This window comes from Astatotilapia calliptera, chromosome 13, assembly GCF_900246225.1.
Source record: "Astatotilapia calliptera chromosome 13, fAstCal1.2, whole genome shotgun sequence".
In the NCBI taxonomy this organism is placed as follows: domain Eukaryota; kingdom Metazoa; phylum Chordata; class Actinopteri; order Cichliformes; family Cichlidae; genus Astatotilapia; species Astatotilapia calliptera.
The window spans coordinates 13,873,205-13,889,452 of record NC_039314.1 but is presented as its reverse complement, the minus strand read 5'-3'; the positions used below and the strand labels follow the sequence as shown (position 1 = coordinate 13,889,452).

Here is a 16,248-nt window from a genome sequence, read left to right as displayed (position 1 = left end):
ATTTACAGCTGTATTGACTTGTTGTGGACGTAGTCTACTTCATGTTTAAGCACTCTAATTAACAGATTGGAAATAGTGACATTAAAGGACAAGTATGCAGCGCCACTCTGTCAGTTACCAGTGACGGTGGGGCTCAGTGATGAATCAGGTGAGCTGGATTCATGGCTGAATCAAAACAAAGCTTCCCCTGCTGTGGTCAGTAAGGGAAAAACAGGGGGAAATATAATTTAAAAGAGGCATTTATAAATGTTTATGTGTGAAGTTTATAAACGGGACAAAAGGGGGTGTTTTACTGTTATTTCAGCATCAGCATTATCGTTACATCAGAATCATATAACAAGCATTGCATTAAACATTGCTTGAAGCTTTATTCTAAAGAGCTCAACAGGGGGACTGTGGGATTATAATATTATTTTATGCCATGTTAGACCCCTAATTAAAGATTGTGAATTATTATGTAGTTTTAGTTTGCATTATTCTCCTGAATTACAAGAAGGTGATAACTATTGAATTTGTTAAACTGATTTGCATTACATTAGACTGCTGATTTATTGTGAATGAATGATATTGTTATATGATGCATTATACTGCTGAGTTATAAGAAATACTGTTCGCAGAAAGTCATCGCCTTATTTGTCTGATTAGAAGAGAACAGAACATACTGGAGAGGTTTTCTGCCCCATCTCAGCAGGAGCAGATAAACAGGGAGCCAAGGTCGTAGCTTAGGCGCCGTGTGAGAGAAAGAATGTGAATGTTTAGGCTTTTATGATTAGGTGGGGGCCACTAGAGGCTATAAGAGTTTGATCAATGCTCCACCATTTTGAGATCTGATGCTGTCTGCGTACGGTGTCCGTCTCCCACGCATGTGATCATTAAAATCATCGTTTGACTCAACCCGGCCGGACCAGTGTTGTTATTGTGGTTTTTCCTCTTGTATCCATCCCCAATATTTGAATCCGTAACAATGGGAAAACAAACTGAGTTCTTCCCTTCAAGGTTTTGGAGAACTGATAACAGATGCCTGCCTTTCTGCTGAAATTCCAGAGTGCAGGAATGACACATCTCTTTGTTCTTCTGGTGTGGATCTCTTGGCCTTTCCACGAAAGAACAGCACATACACAGTACATGCATTTATAATAAACTCACAAACCTTATAGGAGAATTTTCCTTGCATGTGTTTGTACAAAATGATGTACAAACTTTAACTGCTGAACCTTATCTTACATTCACATTCTGAAAAAAAGTGTTTAAAATGTCGACAGAAAAGACAATTTTTCCATGTTAAGGTCCAGATTGCAGATGCGTGGTGTAAACATTTGAAACCAAAAAACAGGCAGCTGAGTTATAAAATTAAGCATTTGTGTTTTTGATGGGATGTCTTTATCAGAGAGTATTTCTTACCTGTTTGCAGATGTAAAGCTTGGACAGGTGCTTTGTGTTTACTTTTGGCCTTCTAAAGAGAGGCACCAGGTGCCACGGGGCAAAGAGCCACAGGAAGCCCAGAGGTATCCAGACAAGAACTGTCTGTTCCACACATACTGGGATGTCTGGGTCTGGTCGCTCTAGATATGAAGCATTCTGAAGGGCACATACACACACACAAACACACATGCATCACAAAATCCTGCTGGCAAATCTCATCAATCTCCCACCAATATTAAATCACAGACACAGACTCCGTTTATCACAGATTAAAACGTTTAATGTGTAAAATTATTTTTGAAAAAGTCTAGAAATGGTTCGAAGTTTAACTATCGTCAGACCAAACAGTTCAAACTAGAAGTATAACATGGTAGCTTATGTGAAAAAAGCAGCAATCCTTACCATTTTGTGTTTTCTTTTTGAAGGTGGCTAACAGCGATACATAACTCTTTTAATGGCTAATGCATTACTGTATTGAAGCAAACATCATGTGACTGAAGCGACACATATCTGAATGTACTTTAACAAGTGTTTTTATTTAAAAATCTATAATAACACAGAATTAAAGCTGTGGCCGAGTCACAGGTTACGTCATGTCCTAGTGATTACTGGCCTGTCACATATTTACTATGTGTAAAGGGGAGGAAATGCTGATGCTGCTTATGATAAAATTCTGTATAAAACTTAATCATCTATTTTTCTGTATTCTTGGAAAATCCACTTCATGCTTCCTATGAAAAATAGGAAGCACAACCTTCTATAATGATAACAATGAACAGCTGTTCATTATTGTGTAATCTTTCTGACAAAGTCTTCAATGTATGCTGCCTTTTAATCTGTCTCAAATAGGTTAGATTTTCTCTCTTGTCATACAGTAGCATAGAAAGAAGCACAGAAAGGACTTCAAACATCTGGCTACACTATGACATCAGCGGGTTTCTGGCATGATGTTTTAAGATATTGTGTCTATCTTTTGCAATTCTCAACTTATTTTCCAGACAATTTACTTTGTAGGTTACTAAACATATGTGTTTGCATCAGCTTATTGAGTGATTTTCAATCTCAAGAGGCTAAAAACACTGGAGGCCACAGTGAATCAATTTACCTAAATTCTTCAAGTTTTCCTCAATTCTTAAAAGTTACTTTTTTACTTCTTAGTTATTTCTGTTTGTTAAACTCACCCAAAAAATGGACCCACAGTACTCCTCCAGAGCTGCCGCACACATGCTTTACAGTGATGGCTTCAGTCGACCTCAGCTGACCGGACAACCCGACGCCTCTCACCCTCTGCTCCGCTACTGCCGCGTTTGACTCAAATACTGCTGCTTTCTCCTCTGTCCGCCCACACTCCACTGACAATTACAGGATGTGGCTGTGAAGGACTTTGATCCATGAAGCTTTTAAGCTGAAAGAAAAAGTTGCTTATTCCCTCTGCAGAGAAAAGACACTTATACTGGATTGGTGTAAAGAATAGAAGAACTGATAGTCATGTCCCGAATGCTGATTTCTTTCTTTTTCGGCAGATGTTCTTTAGTTGGATAACAGTGTCTTCAAAAAGTCTACTACAGCTCTCCTAATGAGCCACTGAGAACATCCAACAGATTTAGCAAAGTCATTGAGCATCGAGCTTTGCACCAGCACAAAGACACTCCTCCACACTCACATGTTTAAAGTTCAACATGTCGTGCAGATGGGTTTCTCACAAAAGAGAAGGCCTTGCATAAGTCTTACCATGCAGTTTTTGCAGTGTTGGGGGACAGCCCACCAAAGGGCATGTGTTTCAGGAAAGGGAGGGAGTGGTCTCATTAGACCCCTTTTCCTGTTATGTTTCCACTTCTCCTCAGCACGTCTTCACTGTCTTCTGAACCGAGACTCATTTGTGGAACAAAAGTCAGATTCAATCGGATCAAAATCAATTTGATTAGATTTGGGTAGTCATGCATTTGAATGAGGCTGCTGAAGGTTGAAGCTGCTGAACTGTAAACAAGCTGCAGGCTGACAAACTGCTAACTAGTGAAGCTGTTTCTTTCTCGTTTGCTGTTTTTTGTGTCCCATTCTGATCAGGGTGCATGCTCCAAAAACCAAAGAGCAACGTAAGATTGAGTATAGATTAATTTTCATTGTCTGCGCTCTGCAGAAATTTAACTAAAGGTTGAGAGCGTCTCTGGAGGAGCAATCAAGCTTTTACAGCTTAACAAAAAAAAGCTTTTGTGCTGCTGTCAGTTGTGTTGATGGACTATTTTTGTAGGAGAATTTTTTCTAGGCACCAGAGACTCAATCACCCATAAAATGAAAAAATCATCGCTGCTAATAAGAGTGAGTCTGTCTACACAGGAGGATAAAAATGAAACTACTTAAGATTAAGAATAATCAATAGGTTTTGACAAACCAATAGAAGTTATGTGTTATGCAAACCTCAGACACTTCTCAAAACAGCAAGAGAAAACACAAAATCACCTTTGAACTTCACCTCTGTACATACTCCTAACCATGCTCGCAACTAATGGCAGACCAATAAACAACTTGGTAAACAAGATTATCAGTGAATTTTTCAATAGAGACTTCCTAAATTGTAGTTGCAGTTAAATGAAGAATCAGCATGACACAGGGAAAGCACGTTAAGCAGGGAGGTTATTAAAGCGCGTGACAACACACAAGTGTGTGTGAGTCTTTTACTGATTGCAATGGTCCTAAAACTGGTTAATTATTAAAATGTCTGGTAACATCACATGACTCATTGGGTGTAAAGCATCAAGGACAGCTATGTTACACGTGAAAACAACTCATGCATGTCGTTATCCAGTGTTTATCCAATTACATTGACAAGGACTTGATTTTAAGATATCTGTACAAAGGGTAGGACACTCACAGCAGGAAAAAAAGATGCAGCTTTTTCAGAGAAATGGTAAAGCTGACTGTAGTAGATTTTAAATATGATAAAAGTAAAACTCAGAGATGTAGATGAATATTTGAATAAAAAAAACCTCTTCTCTGACTTTAAAAACTTTTCTGGTTCCACTTATATATGTACATATATACACACACATATGATTGTTTTATCTGTCATCAAAACTCAGATTAGCTTTCCTTTCTACTGACACGTAGACTAAACTATTATCAAAAATGTACTTTAATAAGAATAATCACTCTGTACTGCCCTTATAATAGAGGATAGAGCGTTTTGTTCACTTGTAAAAAACTTTGTCTCTGACCAGACGCCACCAGCTGATAAGCAAAGATAAGCCAAACAACAACAGAAATGTCTGTGCAGTGTGTCAAAAGTCAAATAAAAACAATTAAAGAAACTAGCTTTTAATATTTCAACCAAGTCAAATCATTTTAGGGAAAGTTTTGTGCATAATGCATAATATTTTTTTAAAAGACAGAAGATGTAATCTAATATGAAAACTGTTTTTATTAAAAGAAGAAGAAGAAGAAGATGAAAATGAACAGAGAAAAAACGAAAACAGGAAGTCACAACTGTGCATTATGTATCACTTTAAATAGGGAGTTATGTAAAACTGATATTTTGTTTTGCCATTTTAAAAAGCAGTTATCTTTCATTAGGAAAAAAATACACATTTTCAGTGTAGAAATCAACTGTAGTTGAACATACATGGGGGGCATTACTGCAGCAATGTCATTTGTTAGTGTGCAGAGAGGTGTGAATCTGTTTGACCTGGATTACTCTGTTTTATGAATGCCTATAAAAAAAAAATAAAAAAGAAAATCTATTAAGATGTGAGACCAGAGGTTCATGACTGTGTAAAATAACAGTTTGTGCATACATAGATCATCAAAACAAATTAAAACTACAATGAAAAGTTTTTACCTGTGTAAAAGACTCAGTATGTGAATTATACACTAATAATAAAAAAAGAAGAGTACAAATGGCCTTATTATTATTGAAAACTTTACAAACTACACATTTTTTCAGCTTCTTATACTCCTCACAGGTGAGGGGCTTTTTAAACATCTCATATTTACAGAATCTTTTACACACACACACACCCAAAAAGTGAACTTTTACAGATTTGTGTACACATCTCCTGTATGTTTAAATTATTAACATATTTTAGCAAACCTGTTTTCCAAATCCTATAAATCAGACTGCACATTCAGACACATGAGTAGTTCTCTATGCACATTATTGGATGATATCACTAGAGAAGTGCTCCCATATATAGACATCATATTATTCACAGATACTCTGTGAGATGCATTAATGTCTTTGCTCTTTAACTGGACAAGGACTGATTCATTGGTGATTTTATATCTTAAAAGAAAAAAACAAAAAGCAGAGCTTTCTGGCGATTATGACATTTATTTATGGAATTTAATCAGTACACATCAGTATTATTACTCATGATTACTTTTGAGGTATTTTTTTTTTCCAGTCTATCATGACTGTTATACAGTCACAAGGTATTTTTGGCTATTGCGTTTAGAGTTCGGACTTTGCTAACATCTGCCACCTTCAGGCCGTACTCAGGTGCTGAGAAAGAAGCTCCCATTGAGACGCAGGTGTTCCTGCACAACGTCAAGAGAAGAGAAGAAGAAGAGAATTATATAGAAAAAATAATAATTAGATCGACATGAGGTTGCAAGAAGTCTCCTAATGCATGCAACCAAAGGGACAGATCCCACCTCTCGCCTGAGACTGGAAAATAAACACACCTGAACTTCATTGCAGATTCCCGGCTGGAGCGGGCTGAGCAGTGAAACTCTTGAGCCCCTGACCCCTCTAATATTCTCTGTAGGTTCCTTTCTGTGATGCCTCCTCCTGTTATCAAAACAAAAACAGTGACAGTGAATAAATAAATAAGGTTGTAAAAATTCACACATAAATAACAAAGGAGCAATGGCGGAGGCACTAACCAGGCATTATGATAATTCTGCCCTTTGCCTGTTGAGTAGAAATGATGTGAAAATTAAAGGTTTTATGAAAGATCAAGAACAATAACCTAACAGCTATTAGAGTTTCATATGTCTGCATGTAAAGAAAGACAATCATATGGGTACACGTACTTGATCAACAAGCCGTTTAATGAGAGGCAGTCCCTCCAAAGCGGAGCTGTCACAGCCACTAGTCAACACACGCTCGAACCCTAACGATATCAGCGCCTCCAGAGCTACTGCTGGGTCATGAACCATGTCAAAAGCTGCAGTAGGATCATGATTAGTGTCATAATAAAAGCCCAGGCTTAATAATATATCATTAAGACGTTCTATACCTTTTCGGAGCTATACCTGATAATAGCATTATGTAAGGCTTTTATTCCATTAAGAATTTGTGATGCTTTTTAAGTGTAACTGTAGCTGAAAAGAATTTTAAAAGCTTAAAGCTGAAAAGCACTTTGAAGAAGAAACTTTTACCTCGGTGGAAGGTGACAGGCAAGGGACGGGCAGCAGCTAGTGTGCAAAAAAGTAAGAAAACAAAAGAAAGAAATGGAAAAGTACAAAATGTCAAACAAAAGTGCAAAACTGTGAAATACGACTTGTATAATATAAGCAATATAAGCTTTTTTTTTCCTACCTTTATGAAAGCCATCACTCATAGCCAGCTGTACTGCTATACTCTATATCAAAGATTGTTGGCTTCACTTTTTTATACTGCATATTGCAAGTAACAATGCAAAGATAGTGATAAAAACTTGAGAGAATATATAGTGTCTGATTTTTGGAGGTTAGCCCTACCATGTTCTGAGGTCTCAGTAGGACCTTTGGAAATATGATGAACTCATGGTGCTGGTTGATTTCGCTTAACATGGGTCACAACTATCTTGTGGAGATGTAGTGCATTTCCTTCTCTGGAGAGCTGACATATGACGGGCTACATGAAACCTTGTGTGAGATTAAAACTGGATTACCAAGCCTGCTGTAACACGTCTTTACCTGTGCATCTTCATAACAAGTGGTGTCCCATAATAAATTAGCTATATTTGCATAGTAAAAATACAAATATTGGATACTCAAGCCTACTAGTTCAAACTCTCTGCACTCCTGACAACCTGTAAAATGTTCCTCTTTCACAAAAACAAAATTACTGAAACAAACTGGTGTCTGTTTCAATGTTATCCCTTAACTAACGGCAAAAATACAGAGCAAAGTGTCCATCAGCTGATTGGATGATTTGAACTTTTCTGGTATGCTTTTCCATACATGTGAATGGGTTATTCAGACCAAAACAATATAATTTAATAAATGTTTTGGAGGTAAGCGAAACAGTGTGCAGGAGTTACATTCAATTGTTTTGCACACTATCATGTCTGCACCTCCTAATACAGTTTCCGGAAGATCTTTTGTTGATCCCTTAATAAATAATTAACCCAAGTTAAGGTCAAACGCTCATGTTTAGACTGCAAGTGCTTTAGGCCTTGTAAATTATTTGTTTTCTTTTTAAGTGAAAACATGTGAAGAATGAAGGGTCCAGAAATATTGGCTCTTGTGTGTTTTGCCAGCTTTTTCAGAACTTTACAATTCAACAGCAAGTTCATGTTTATTTTTCTTTTTTGTGGCTAAATAAAAGGTGCCACACTGAAGGAAATGGAAGGAAATCTGATGTGACTTGATTAATATAGAAATAGTCCCGATCAAAAGTTTGAGACCACTTGAAAAATGGCAACAATGGCCTGTTTCAGTTTAACCGTTGTTTTCAATAAATTGCAATCTCAAATAAATGTTTTGTCTCACACCCATTTCTTCTTGTTGCATGTTGAAGCTCTACTTGGAAGCTTGTTAAGACCCAACCATGCAAAATATTACTTTTTGCCATTTTTCAGCATTTGATTGGGACTGTATTATGGATCTGTCTTATCATTGAAAAGTGACTAAAAATCTTGGACATAGCAATGAAATTTCTGTGGCTTCTACACTATTGTGATCATATTTTGCCTTTCTGACTTGCATTTCATTTTTTAGGAAAGTATATTTACAATATTGCAGTATTGGAAACAATCTGGGGATACTATTTAGAATAAATCACAAGTCTCTACAATATAAACCAGAAATATTTAATTTTAAAAGAAGGCATATGTTTTTGTGTACTCTTTCTAAAGGTTGATGGTGTTTCCTCAATCTATCGAACTCATAGATATAATTCTTATAACTATTGGTTTATTTTTAGTGTTACTGTATATATTCTGTCTGGCCTTTTCATTGTTATTTAGAGTGATGTAACAAATCAGGTCAAATATATAAAGAGACCATACCCAATAACTCCATGCAGAGCTCTGCATCCACCCGTCCATCTTCTGTCAAGGCACCCAGAACGAGCCCATCGGCTCCTTGGCTCTTCATAAGCTCTATGTCCTTTCTCATCACGTCCACTTCAAGGTCGGAGTACAGGAAGTCGCCCCCACGAGGGCGTATCATTACATAGATGGGGATTTTGACATACTGCTTCACTACATGTAGCACACCTGGAGTAAAGTACAGGTGGAATTATGTGTCATGCAACAAATGCCCAGGCTTCCTATATAAAATAGGATAATGCTTAGTACAGACTATGGACTACTGAAGACATAGTTAATTGGGTTCAAGTTATAAAGGCATTATATGTATTTATATGAAACTCTGCGAATCAGAGGGTGGAATAAAATTGTTCAACAGTGGTTGCTGTATTGGACTAAACACAGAGAGTAGGTATCTATATTACACAGTCATAATAAACTGGTATGGCACAACGTAGGGGAAGCAGCGGAAAAGAGAACATCAAAAGTAATAAAAACCAATAATAGACATGAATAGACATAACAGCCAAAATAAAACTCTCCACAGCACAAGCAACATCCATCATGTCTCTGACTTTATCCCACCAAACTGAACCAGTATGACCTTCAGAGACATGATGACAGCAAACCTGCAGAGAGGGCGGTAAGAACGACAAGGATCTACACACTTTAATGCTTTTCTTTCATGAACTGGGCTGCAGTCACATAGAAAGAAATTGCTTAGGAAGGTTTCTAACCGACTGAAGTGTGTCTAGGTGGCATAACAAGAGCCAATCGAGTTCTCTAAATACTAAGAAAAGGTTTTTATTCTTTTATTTTACCTCTCTTAGCAGAGGCTGCATCAGAGCAGGCTTTATGAAAGAAAAGGACATAATGACATCCCATAATTCAAAGAGATACACTACCTGACTATTATTAAAAACAAACATAGCCATAATCGACAGCTAACACATTAACTGTGTTTTTTTTTTTTTATTCTATTTTATGTCATAGTCTGCTGATGTTTAGATTTGTTAAAGGGTATATAAACCCACAGGTGACCTCTAAACATCATACTCCTACTTTTGAAGTAGAGCTGTGTGTAAGAACAGTCAAATTCTATGTGCATCCTGTTCTTTTTTCCTAAGTCCTTATTAGATCTCTTTTTCCATGGAGGTCATAGTAATGTGATTGAGAAAGGGTAGAAAGTCTTTTTGACCCAAGCCTTGTCTGTTAAATAGTATTTAAGGATTTTCCAGAAGATGGCAGTAATGCAACTTGGCAAGTTCCAGTTGACTAAAACCTGAAAGATCTGCTGGCGCCTGATGCGACAGCTTTTCTTTTCTTTTCTTTTGTTTTTTGCTAGGGGTATCTGCAGATGCTCACCTAGACTCGGAGTGAGCCCACCCTCCAGAAGACTAGAGCACAGCTCAAGTCGACCCGCACCTGCCAGGACAGACAAGTTCTGATTACACCTATATAGACTTTTACAGCCTGTAATCTTTGAGGAATTAAATAACACTGCGTGCCAATTTAATACTCATGGTAGAGATATGTCTGAGCTAACACTTCAATATTATGCAACCGTTAACTCTGTTTTTAAGTAGAACTGCCTGTGCATGACCAATCTAGCAAGCACGCCACAGTGAGTTTAATAATAGTACGGCATGACAGTGTTCACTACTGTTCACTTTACTGACCTCCTCGTTCAGCATTGACAGCAGACTCCACTGAGTCCACGCACACCTCCATTAAAAAGCACTCTGCCATACTGACAGTCTAATAAGAGACAGGAATACAGTTAGTGAGCAAACAAGATTACGTGAAAACTCCTCAGTTAACACGTTCATTCATCTTTAGGTTTTAACTACTACTACAGCTACCTGTTAAATCCACGTCTTATCGACTCATGGAACCGTATCAGTCGTTTAAAAACGATATGAAGTCAGGTCATGTTTTGTGAGACTTACTTCAGCTCATACAGCTAGTCCGTAGATCACCGTTTTCCGGGTCGTTGAATTCAAAACACGCGATTAGACGGGTGATAATATATAAACGTTTTATGATGCATTACTGGGCGAAATGCGACGTATGCCCGCCCATGCAGGATACGCCTGAAGAAAAAACAAGCCCCCCTCCCCCCAAACGTTCTAGTCTGTGTAATATAATTTCGAAAGCCTGGTATATTATTTATATGTATATATATTTTGTTGTATATATATATATATATTTATTTATGTTGAGTATGTTTCGTTCCTGACAAAGAAAAAGACATAAATTTTATTTAGTGAGTAAATTTCTTGTGACGTCAGAAGGTCAAAGTTGAAACTGGCCGTTAGGAAACCAGCCGGGTGACAGCACAGTAACAAACGTGCTGAAGCTTTTGCAACACTGTTGGATAGCTTCAGCACTAGCGACGAGTCTTGGAGCACAGAGATGTTAATTTCGTCGTTGCGGACAACAATTTTTTGTGGGTGCAGAAGTGCTGGAAAGAGCTTTCAGTACAGCACCGTGAGTATGACTTGTGTTAGCCGCTAATTTTAGCCAATAGCTTAAGTAAGCGTCATTGGGAAGGTCACACGCTGCCAGTAATATACACAATATGTCACATTACACATCTGTCAGCTGCTCTTTGTTCAGCTTTGTTTTTAATATGTGTTTGAATTAGTTAGGACAGGTAACATTAGGTGTTTAGGTGTACTCAAGAGTAGTCACGTCCAACAGCTAACTTACATCACCCATGTCTAGGCAATGCAAACTCTTAGATTAGCATTTGAGCTGAAAAAATAAATTCAGAATGGAAGAACTAATATCATAGACCCTTTAAGAAGGTTTTTGATTTATCAGTAACTAAATTTTCAGAAAAGATAGTGATATCAAATTCAGCAATACCGTAAGCCTTTGTTTATAAGCTTGAAGTAAAGTAGGTTAATTAGCTCTTACATATCTAAAACTATAGAATCACCTTACATGTGTTGTGCTTTCGTAATTTGTTAACATGCTGCTTATATGCGAGTATATGTGTGTGGTGCACTATATTGGAGGACAGCTAGACACTGGTGAGGTGTGGGGTAGCAGTGACAGATGGGTTCAAGGTGGGGGTGTCACTGCATCCAAAGCCACAGTGAAGAAGAAAGTGCAGGCAGTCGTGGGTGTGGGTGGAGACCAATGCCAGGGGTGATTTGTGACAGATAAGATAAACCTTTATTAGTCCCACATGTGGGAAATTTGTTGGGTCACGGCAGAAAGTGGACAGTGCAAAGTTACAAGCAGCAAAAATTAAGAAAATCAGTGGAATAGGATAAAAGGAATAACATGCAATATAAAATAGAATAAAATACTATGTGTCGTCAGATAAATTACACTTAGTGGTACTGCACGTGTGTGTGTGTGTGTGTGTGTGTGTGTGTGTGTGTGTGTGTGTGTGTGTGTGTGTGTGTGTGTGTCTGCATATGTGTGGTCATCCACAGAGTCTTTGTTGTGGAGTCTGACAGCAGATAACAGGAACAGCTCAGGTTGAGTGGACAAAATTAAAGAATAAAGGTTGAGATGGGTTGGACATGTGCAGAGAAGGGATAGTCGATGTACTGGATGAAGGGTGCTGAGTGTAAATGACATTTAAAATGACTTTTTTTTTATTTTTATAATAAGGTAAAGTTGAAGCTTTAATGCTTGTGTTGTCCATCATCATTTCAAGCCACTTCTCCCTTTTATTTACATTAGCGTTCACCACTTCGAAAATGGCTCTTGAAGAGAGGTCACAGCACCGTCACAGTGGAGGGAGGAACGTCCACTTCAGCAGCAGCAGCTTCTGTCCCCAATGCAGCCTCAAATCGCATAGTGGGTCGATGGTTACTTGGCTGCAGTGGACTGGTGGTTGGGGCTATTGTCTTGGGTGGTGTCACAAGGTACGCACGTTTTAAAATTAGTATGTCTGTATGTACTACTTACTCACTGAAGTACTGTTAACAGGCATTTACTACATTGCTGTATTTTTATGTATTTTTTTTTTATTAGACTGACAGAATCTGGGCTTTCCATGGTTGATTGGCATCTGGTGAGAGAGATGAAACCACCACAGTCAGAAGGAGAGTGGGAAGCTGAGTTTTCAAAGTACCAGCAGTTTCCAGAATTCAAAATGTAAGGTCTCATTTTTCAGAATCAGAGTACATAAAGGCCTGATAAATTTAATTAAATGTGTCTCTGTGTTATGTATTGGTCTGGCCTCTAATGCGGCAATTAGTTAATTTGGTATTATTATGTGTTTTGTTTGTTTAGATTGAACCATAACATGACTTTGCCAGAGTTTAAGTTTATCTTCTACATGGAATGGGGACATCGTATGTGGGGCAGGCTGGTTGGCTTGGCATACATCCTCCCTACTATTTACTTCTGGAAAAAAGGATACTTCACTCGCTCCATGAAGGGAAAAGTGCTGGGTCTTTGTGGATTTGTCTTCTTCCAGGTAAGACACAGCTGTGGAAATGAGAAGATCACTGGAAATAATCATTACCTCATGCCTGATTTAGACTTCTGCAGTGAATCTTTGTTGAGCCTACATCATAACCTGCAGAAGTAGCCATTAGTAAACTTATTTGTCCCTCAATGCTTTCTACCTCTTTGTGCATTCTCTCACTTATATTCTGGTAGTTGCAGCTTCTTTTCACACTGACATTGCTGACATTTCTGAGTCCTTATATTTTATGCTATAATTATCATTCCGTATATTGAGACATTAGTCTGTCACTGACAAGTTTAAAAACTCCGGCGTAAAAGTAGCCGGAATTGTACAGAAGGAATCAGCTGTACTGAACAGGCTGCGTTGTTAGTTTCAGATGTGTTTTGGATTTACGTCATAGCTAATTCTCAGTCACTTATAGCATTGTTTTTTTTTTCTTTTTTCTTTAAATAGGTTGATTGTACTAATATTTAATTATTGTCACCATCGGGTTTATTATAAATGTAAAGTAAGGAATGTGTATACATGTGTTTGTTTTGTCAGGGCCTTCTGGGGTGGTACATGGTGAAAAGCGGGTTGGAGGAGAAGCCCGAGTCTCATGACATCCCTCGTGTCAGCCAGTATCGTCTGAGCGCCCATCTTGGTTCTGCCTTATTGCTCTACTGTGCCAGTATGTGGACAGGGCTTACTCTGCTGCTGCCAGCTCACAGGGTACAGAGGGACTCTTGCCTACAGAAAAAACACAAATGATAAATTTTGGAGAAATGTAAAGTGAAACAGTCTTTTTTTTTAACTTGAATAATGGCACCTTTTTCACAGATAGCAGAAACCAAAAAACTCATGCAGCTCAGGAGGTTTGCCAAGGGTACTGGTGGACTCGTCTTCCTCACTGCTCTTTCAGGTAATACTGGATCTTAAGAGAATTCAGTGTCACAAATGGGGTCGCAGAATCTGTCTACCGAAGTGCTGCTTTCAGTCTCAAGCCACTTTGGGGAAACAAAGTGAACTACCTGTAACTACAGCAAAATTGCACAGAAATTTCTCAAAAAGCAGGATGTTAATAGTGAAGACGACCATCATAGAAGCATAGGTGTTCTTTAAAGTGGCACTTGTGATGACTGGTTTAACATACTGTGCCAGTGAACCAAGATCTATAATAGTGGCCTCAGAAGCGCCACCAAAAACCATCACTTCTGTTTTCTGTTCATTAAAATGTAAAAAGTTCAAAGCCATCCAAGTCCTTATTTCATCAAGGCATCTGAGCAGCGGGTCTACTGAGAAGCCATTTATCTTTTTAAGTGGGAAATAAATCTGGGAGTCATCGGCGTAGCAGTGGAAAGAAATCCCATGTTTCCTGAAAATAGACCCAAGGGGTAGGAGATATAGAGAGAAAAGAAGCGGGCCTAAAACTGAACCCTGTGGAACCCCACATTGAAGAGAAGCAGTAGAGGATACAAACTCCCCTAGTTTCACAGAGAACGTTCGCTCTGCCAAATAGGATCTGAGCCACTGCAGTGCGGTACTCCGCATACCCACCAACTGCTCTAAACGGGAAATTAAAATATTATGATCCACTGTATCAAAAGCAGCAGTTAAATCTAACAGCACAATAATAACACAGTCACCTGAGTCATTTGCCAAAAACACATCATTAAAAACTCTTCAAAGTGTTCTGCTTATTTGCGTCTGCAAAAAGCACAATGTGTTACATAAAATTCTTCAACTGTAAATTCACAACAAGACTGACTAATGAATACTAGAGTGACAGTCACTCAGAGTCATTCATGGCAACTCACAGCTGACTCCATTAGAGTAACCCTAAGTGTATATAGTGTCACATTTCCTCTCTTAACAGGCGCATACTACGCCAGTCACCTCACAGTCTGTATGAAGCTTCGCACTTTGACTCTGAAACTTATGGTTTGAGGAAAGACATTTGGCCTGCTACCCCATGTAATGTTTTTGGGCTACAATTTGAGTACTGTATCTTGGCTTTTGGTAAATGTTGAAACAAAAAGCTTATTCATCTGGTTTGATTTTAATCGAAAGGTCTTTTGTAAAGTTGGCTCTTAGAGGGCAAATGGGTTGAGCGGCTGTGTAGAAAAGTAAAGTTAATGTAATTAAAGGCAATACAAATGTGGTTTAATCTCTATTCATGGAGATGTATTTGAATCACTTATGCATGTACCTTTACACAGGTGCCTTTGTCGCTGGTTTGGATGCTGGGCTTGTTTATAACTCCTTCCCTAAGATGGCAGATAGATGGATTCCTGATGATCTGCTGGCCTTCTCTCCGACCCTCAAGAATTTCTTCGAAAATCCCACCACTGTGCAATTTGATCATAGAATTTTGGTATGCTATTATAGCTAAAAAATGTTGGCATTTCATTGTTTTTATTCTAATTAAACATAATATTTCCAAGTTTTATAACTCTTTTAGATTGATGTGTAATGAAATGTTAATATGTACCCCTCAAGATGTCTTTTTCTTTTCTCAGGGGATTACTTCTCTGACTGCAATTACAGGCCTGTATCTGTTCTCAAGGAGAATGATGCTTCCCAAGAGGGCTAAGATTGCCATCAGCCTCCTGGCAGCAATGGCCTATACACAGGTAGGCTAGAAGACACTGTAATTGCTATACAAATAGGTCCATTACCCTTCAGTATAAACAAATTGTGCTTTTGTGCTTTTCAGGTTGCACTAGGTATCGCCACGCTGTTACTTTATGTCCCCACTCCGCTGGCTGCAACTCACCAGTCTGGCTCAGTGGCTCTTCTCTCGCTGGCTATTTGGGTTCTGGCAGAGCTTCGCAGAATGCCCAAGTAAATTTCTGCTGTTTTACAGAGAAAACCTATCCCTGGTCGCTGCAGGTCAAAGTTTTAAGAGGCAGTAGTGAACTCGAAAAACATGAAACTGTGTTCTTTATTTAATGATGGACTTTTCTGTATATGCTGAAGCATCTGTTCAGTGGGGTATGTCAGCCCCCACTTAAAAAGCTCAAACAATTTCACCCCTGCACATTGCAATCTTTTTTTCCCCCAATCACGAGTAATAGAAATCACAATACAAGTTAAACTTTATTTAAATAAAGATAATATTCCTAAAGTGGGAAAAAAAGAAATCACATTCATTAAATTCAGTTTTACTTGAGATTT

At 38.2% G+C, this 16,248-nt stretch overlaps 3 protein-coding genes across 5 annotated transcripts in view; 1 reads left to right on the top strand and 2 right to left on the bottom strand.

Moving 5' to 3' along the window:
- Positions 1-3,117, bottom strand: part of abcc2 (ATP binding cassette subfamily C member 2) — a 31,581-nt gene extending 28,464 nt beyond the window's left edge. The window contains exons 1-2 of the mRNA XM_026191141.1: positions 2,604-3,117; positions 1,402-1,578 (exon numbers count right to left, since the gene is read on the bottom strand). Of these exons, the coding sequence (XP_026046926.1) occupies positions 1,402-1,578; positions 2,604-2,648 (222 nt within the window). The 5' untranslated portion in view covers positions 2,649-3,117. The remainder of the gene's footprint in view (positions 1-1,401; positions 1,579-2,603) is intronic.
- Positions 3,118-5,726: 2,609 nt separating this feature from the next.
- cutc (cutC copper transporter homolog (E. coli)) lies at positions 5,727-10,698 on the bottom strand. Of its 3 annotated transcripts, none has more exons than XM_026190913.1 (9): positions 10,604-10,698; positions 10,334-10,412; positions 10,020-10,079; positions 8,634-8,843; positions 6,799-6,834; positions 6,451-6,584; positions 6,301-6,328; positions 6,100-6,205; positions 5,727-5,952 (listed from the first exon to the last, which is right to left on the bottom strand). In XM_026190913.1, exons 2-9 carry the CDS (start codon positions 10,401-10,403, stop codon positions 5,841-5,843), a joined length of 756 nt encoding a protein of 251 aa, XP_026046698.1. In that variant the 5' UTR covers positions 10,404-10,412; positions 10,604-10,698; the 3' UTR covers positions 5,727-5,840. The 3 variants fall into 3 exon arrangements, with proteins under 3 accessions (XP_026046698.1, XP_026046696.1, XP_026046699.1); XM_026190911.1 differs by having other exon boundaries at positions 10,517-10,697; XM_026190914.1 differs by lacking the exons at positions 10,020-10,079; positions 10,334-10,412; positions 10,604-10,698 and adding an exon at positions 9,476-9,597.
- Positions 10,699-10,935: 237 nt separating this feature from the next.
- Positions 10,936-16,213, top strand: cox15 (cytochrome c oxidase assembly factor COX15). The gene is made up of 9 exons (XM_026190855.1): positions 10,936-11,144; positions 12,357-12,541; positions 12,651-12,773; positions 12,912-13,098; positions 13,636-13,803; positions 13,912-13,993; positions 15,291-15,445; positions 15,591-15,704; positions 15,788-16,213. Exons 1-9 carry the CDS (start codon positions 11,070-11,072, stop codon positions 15,917-15,919), a joined length of 1,221 nt encoding a protein of 406 aa, XP_026046640.1. The 5' UTR covers positions 10,936-11,069; the 3' UTR covers positions 15,920-16,213.
- The last annotated feature ends 35 nt before the right edge of the window (positions 16,214-16,248 follow it).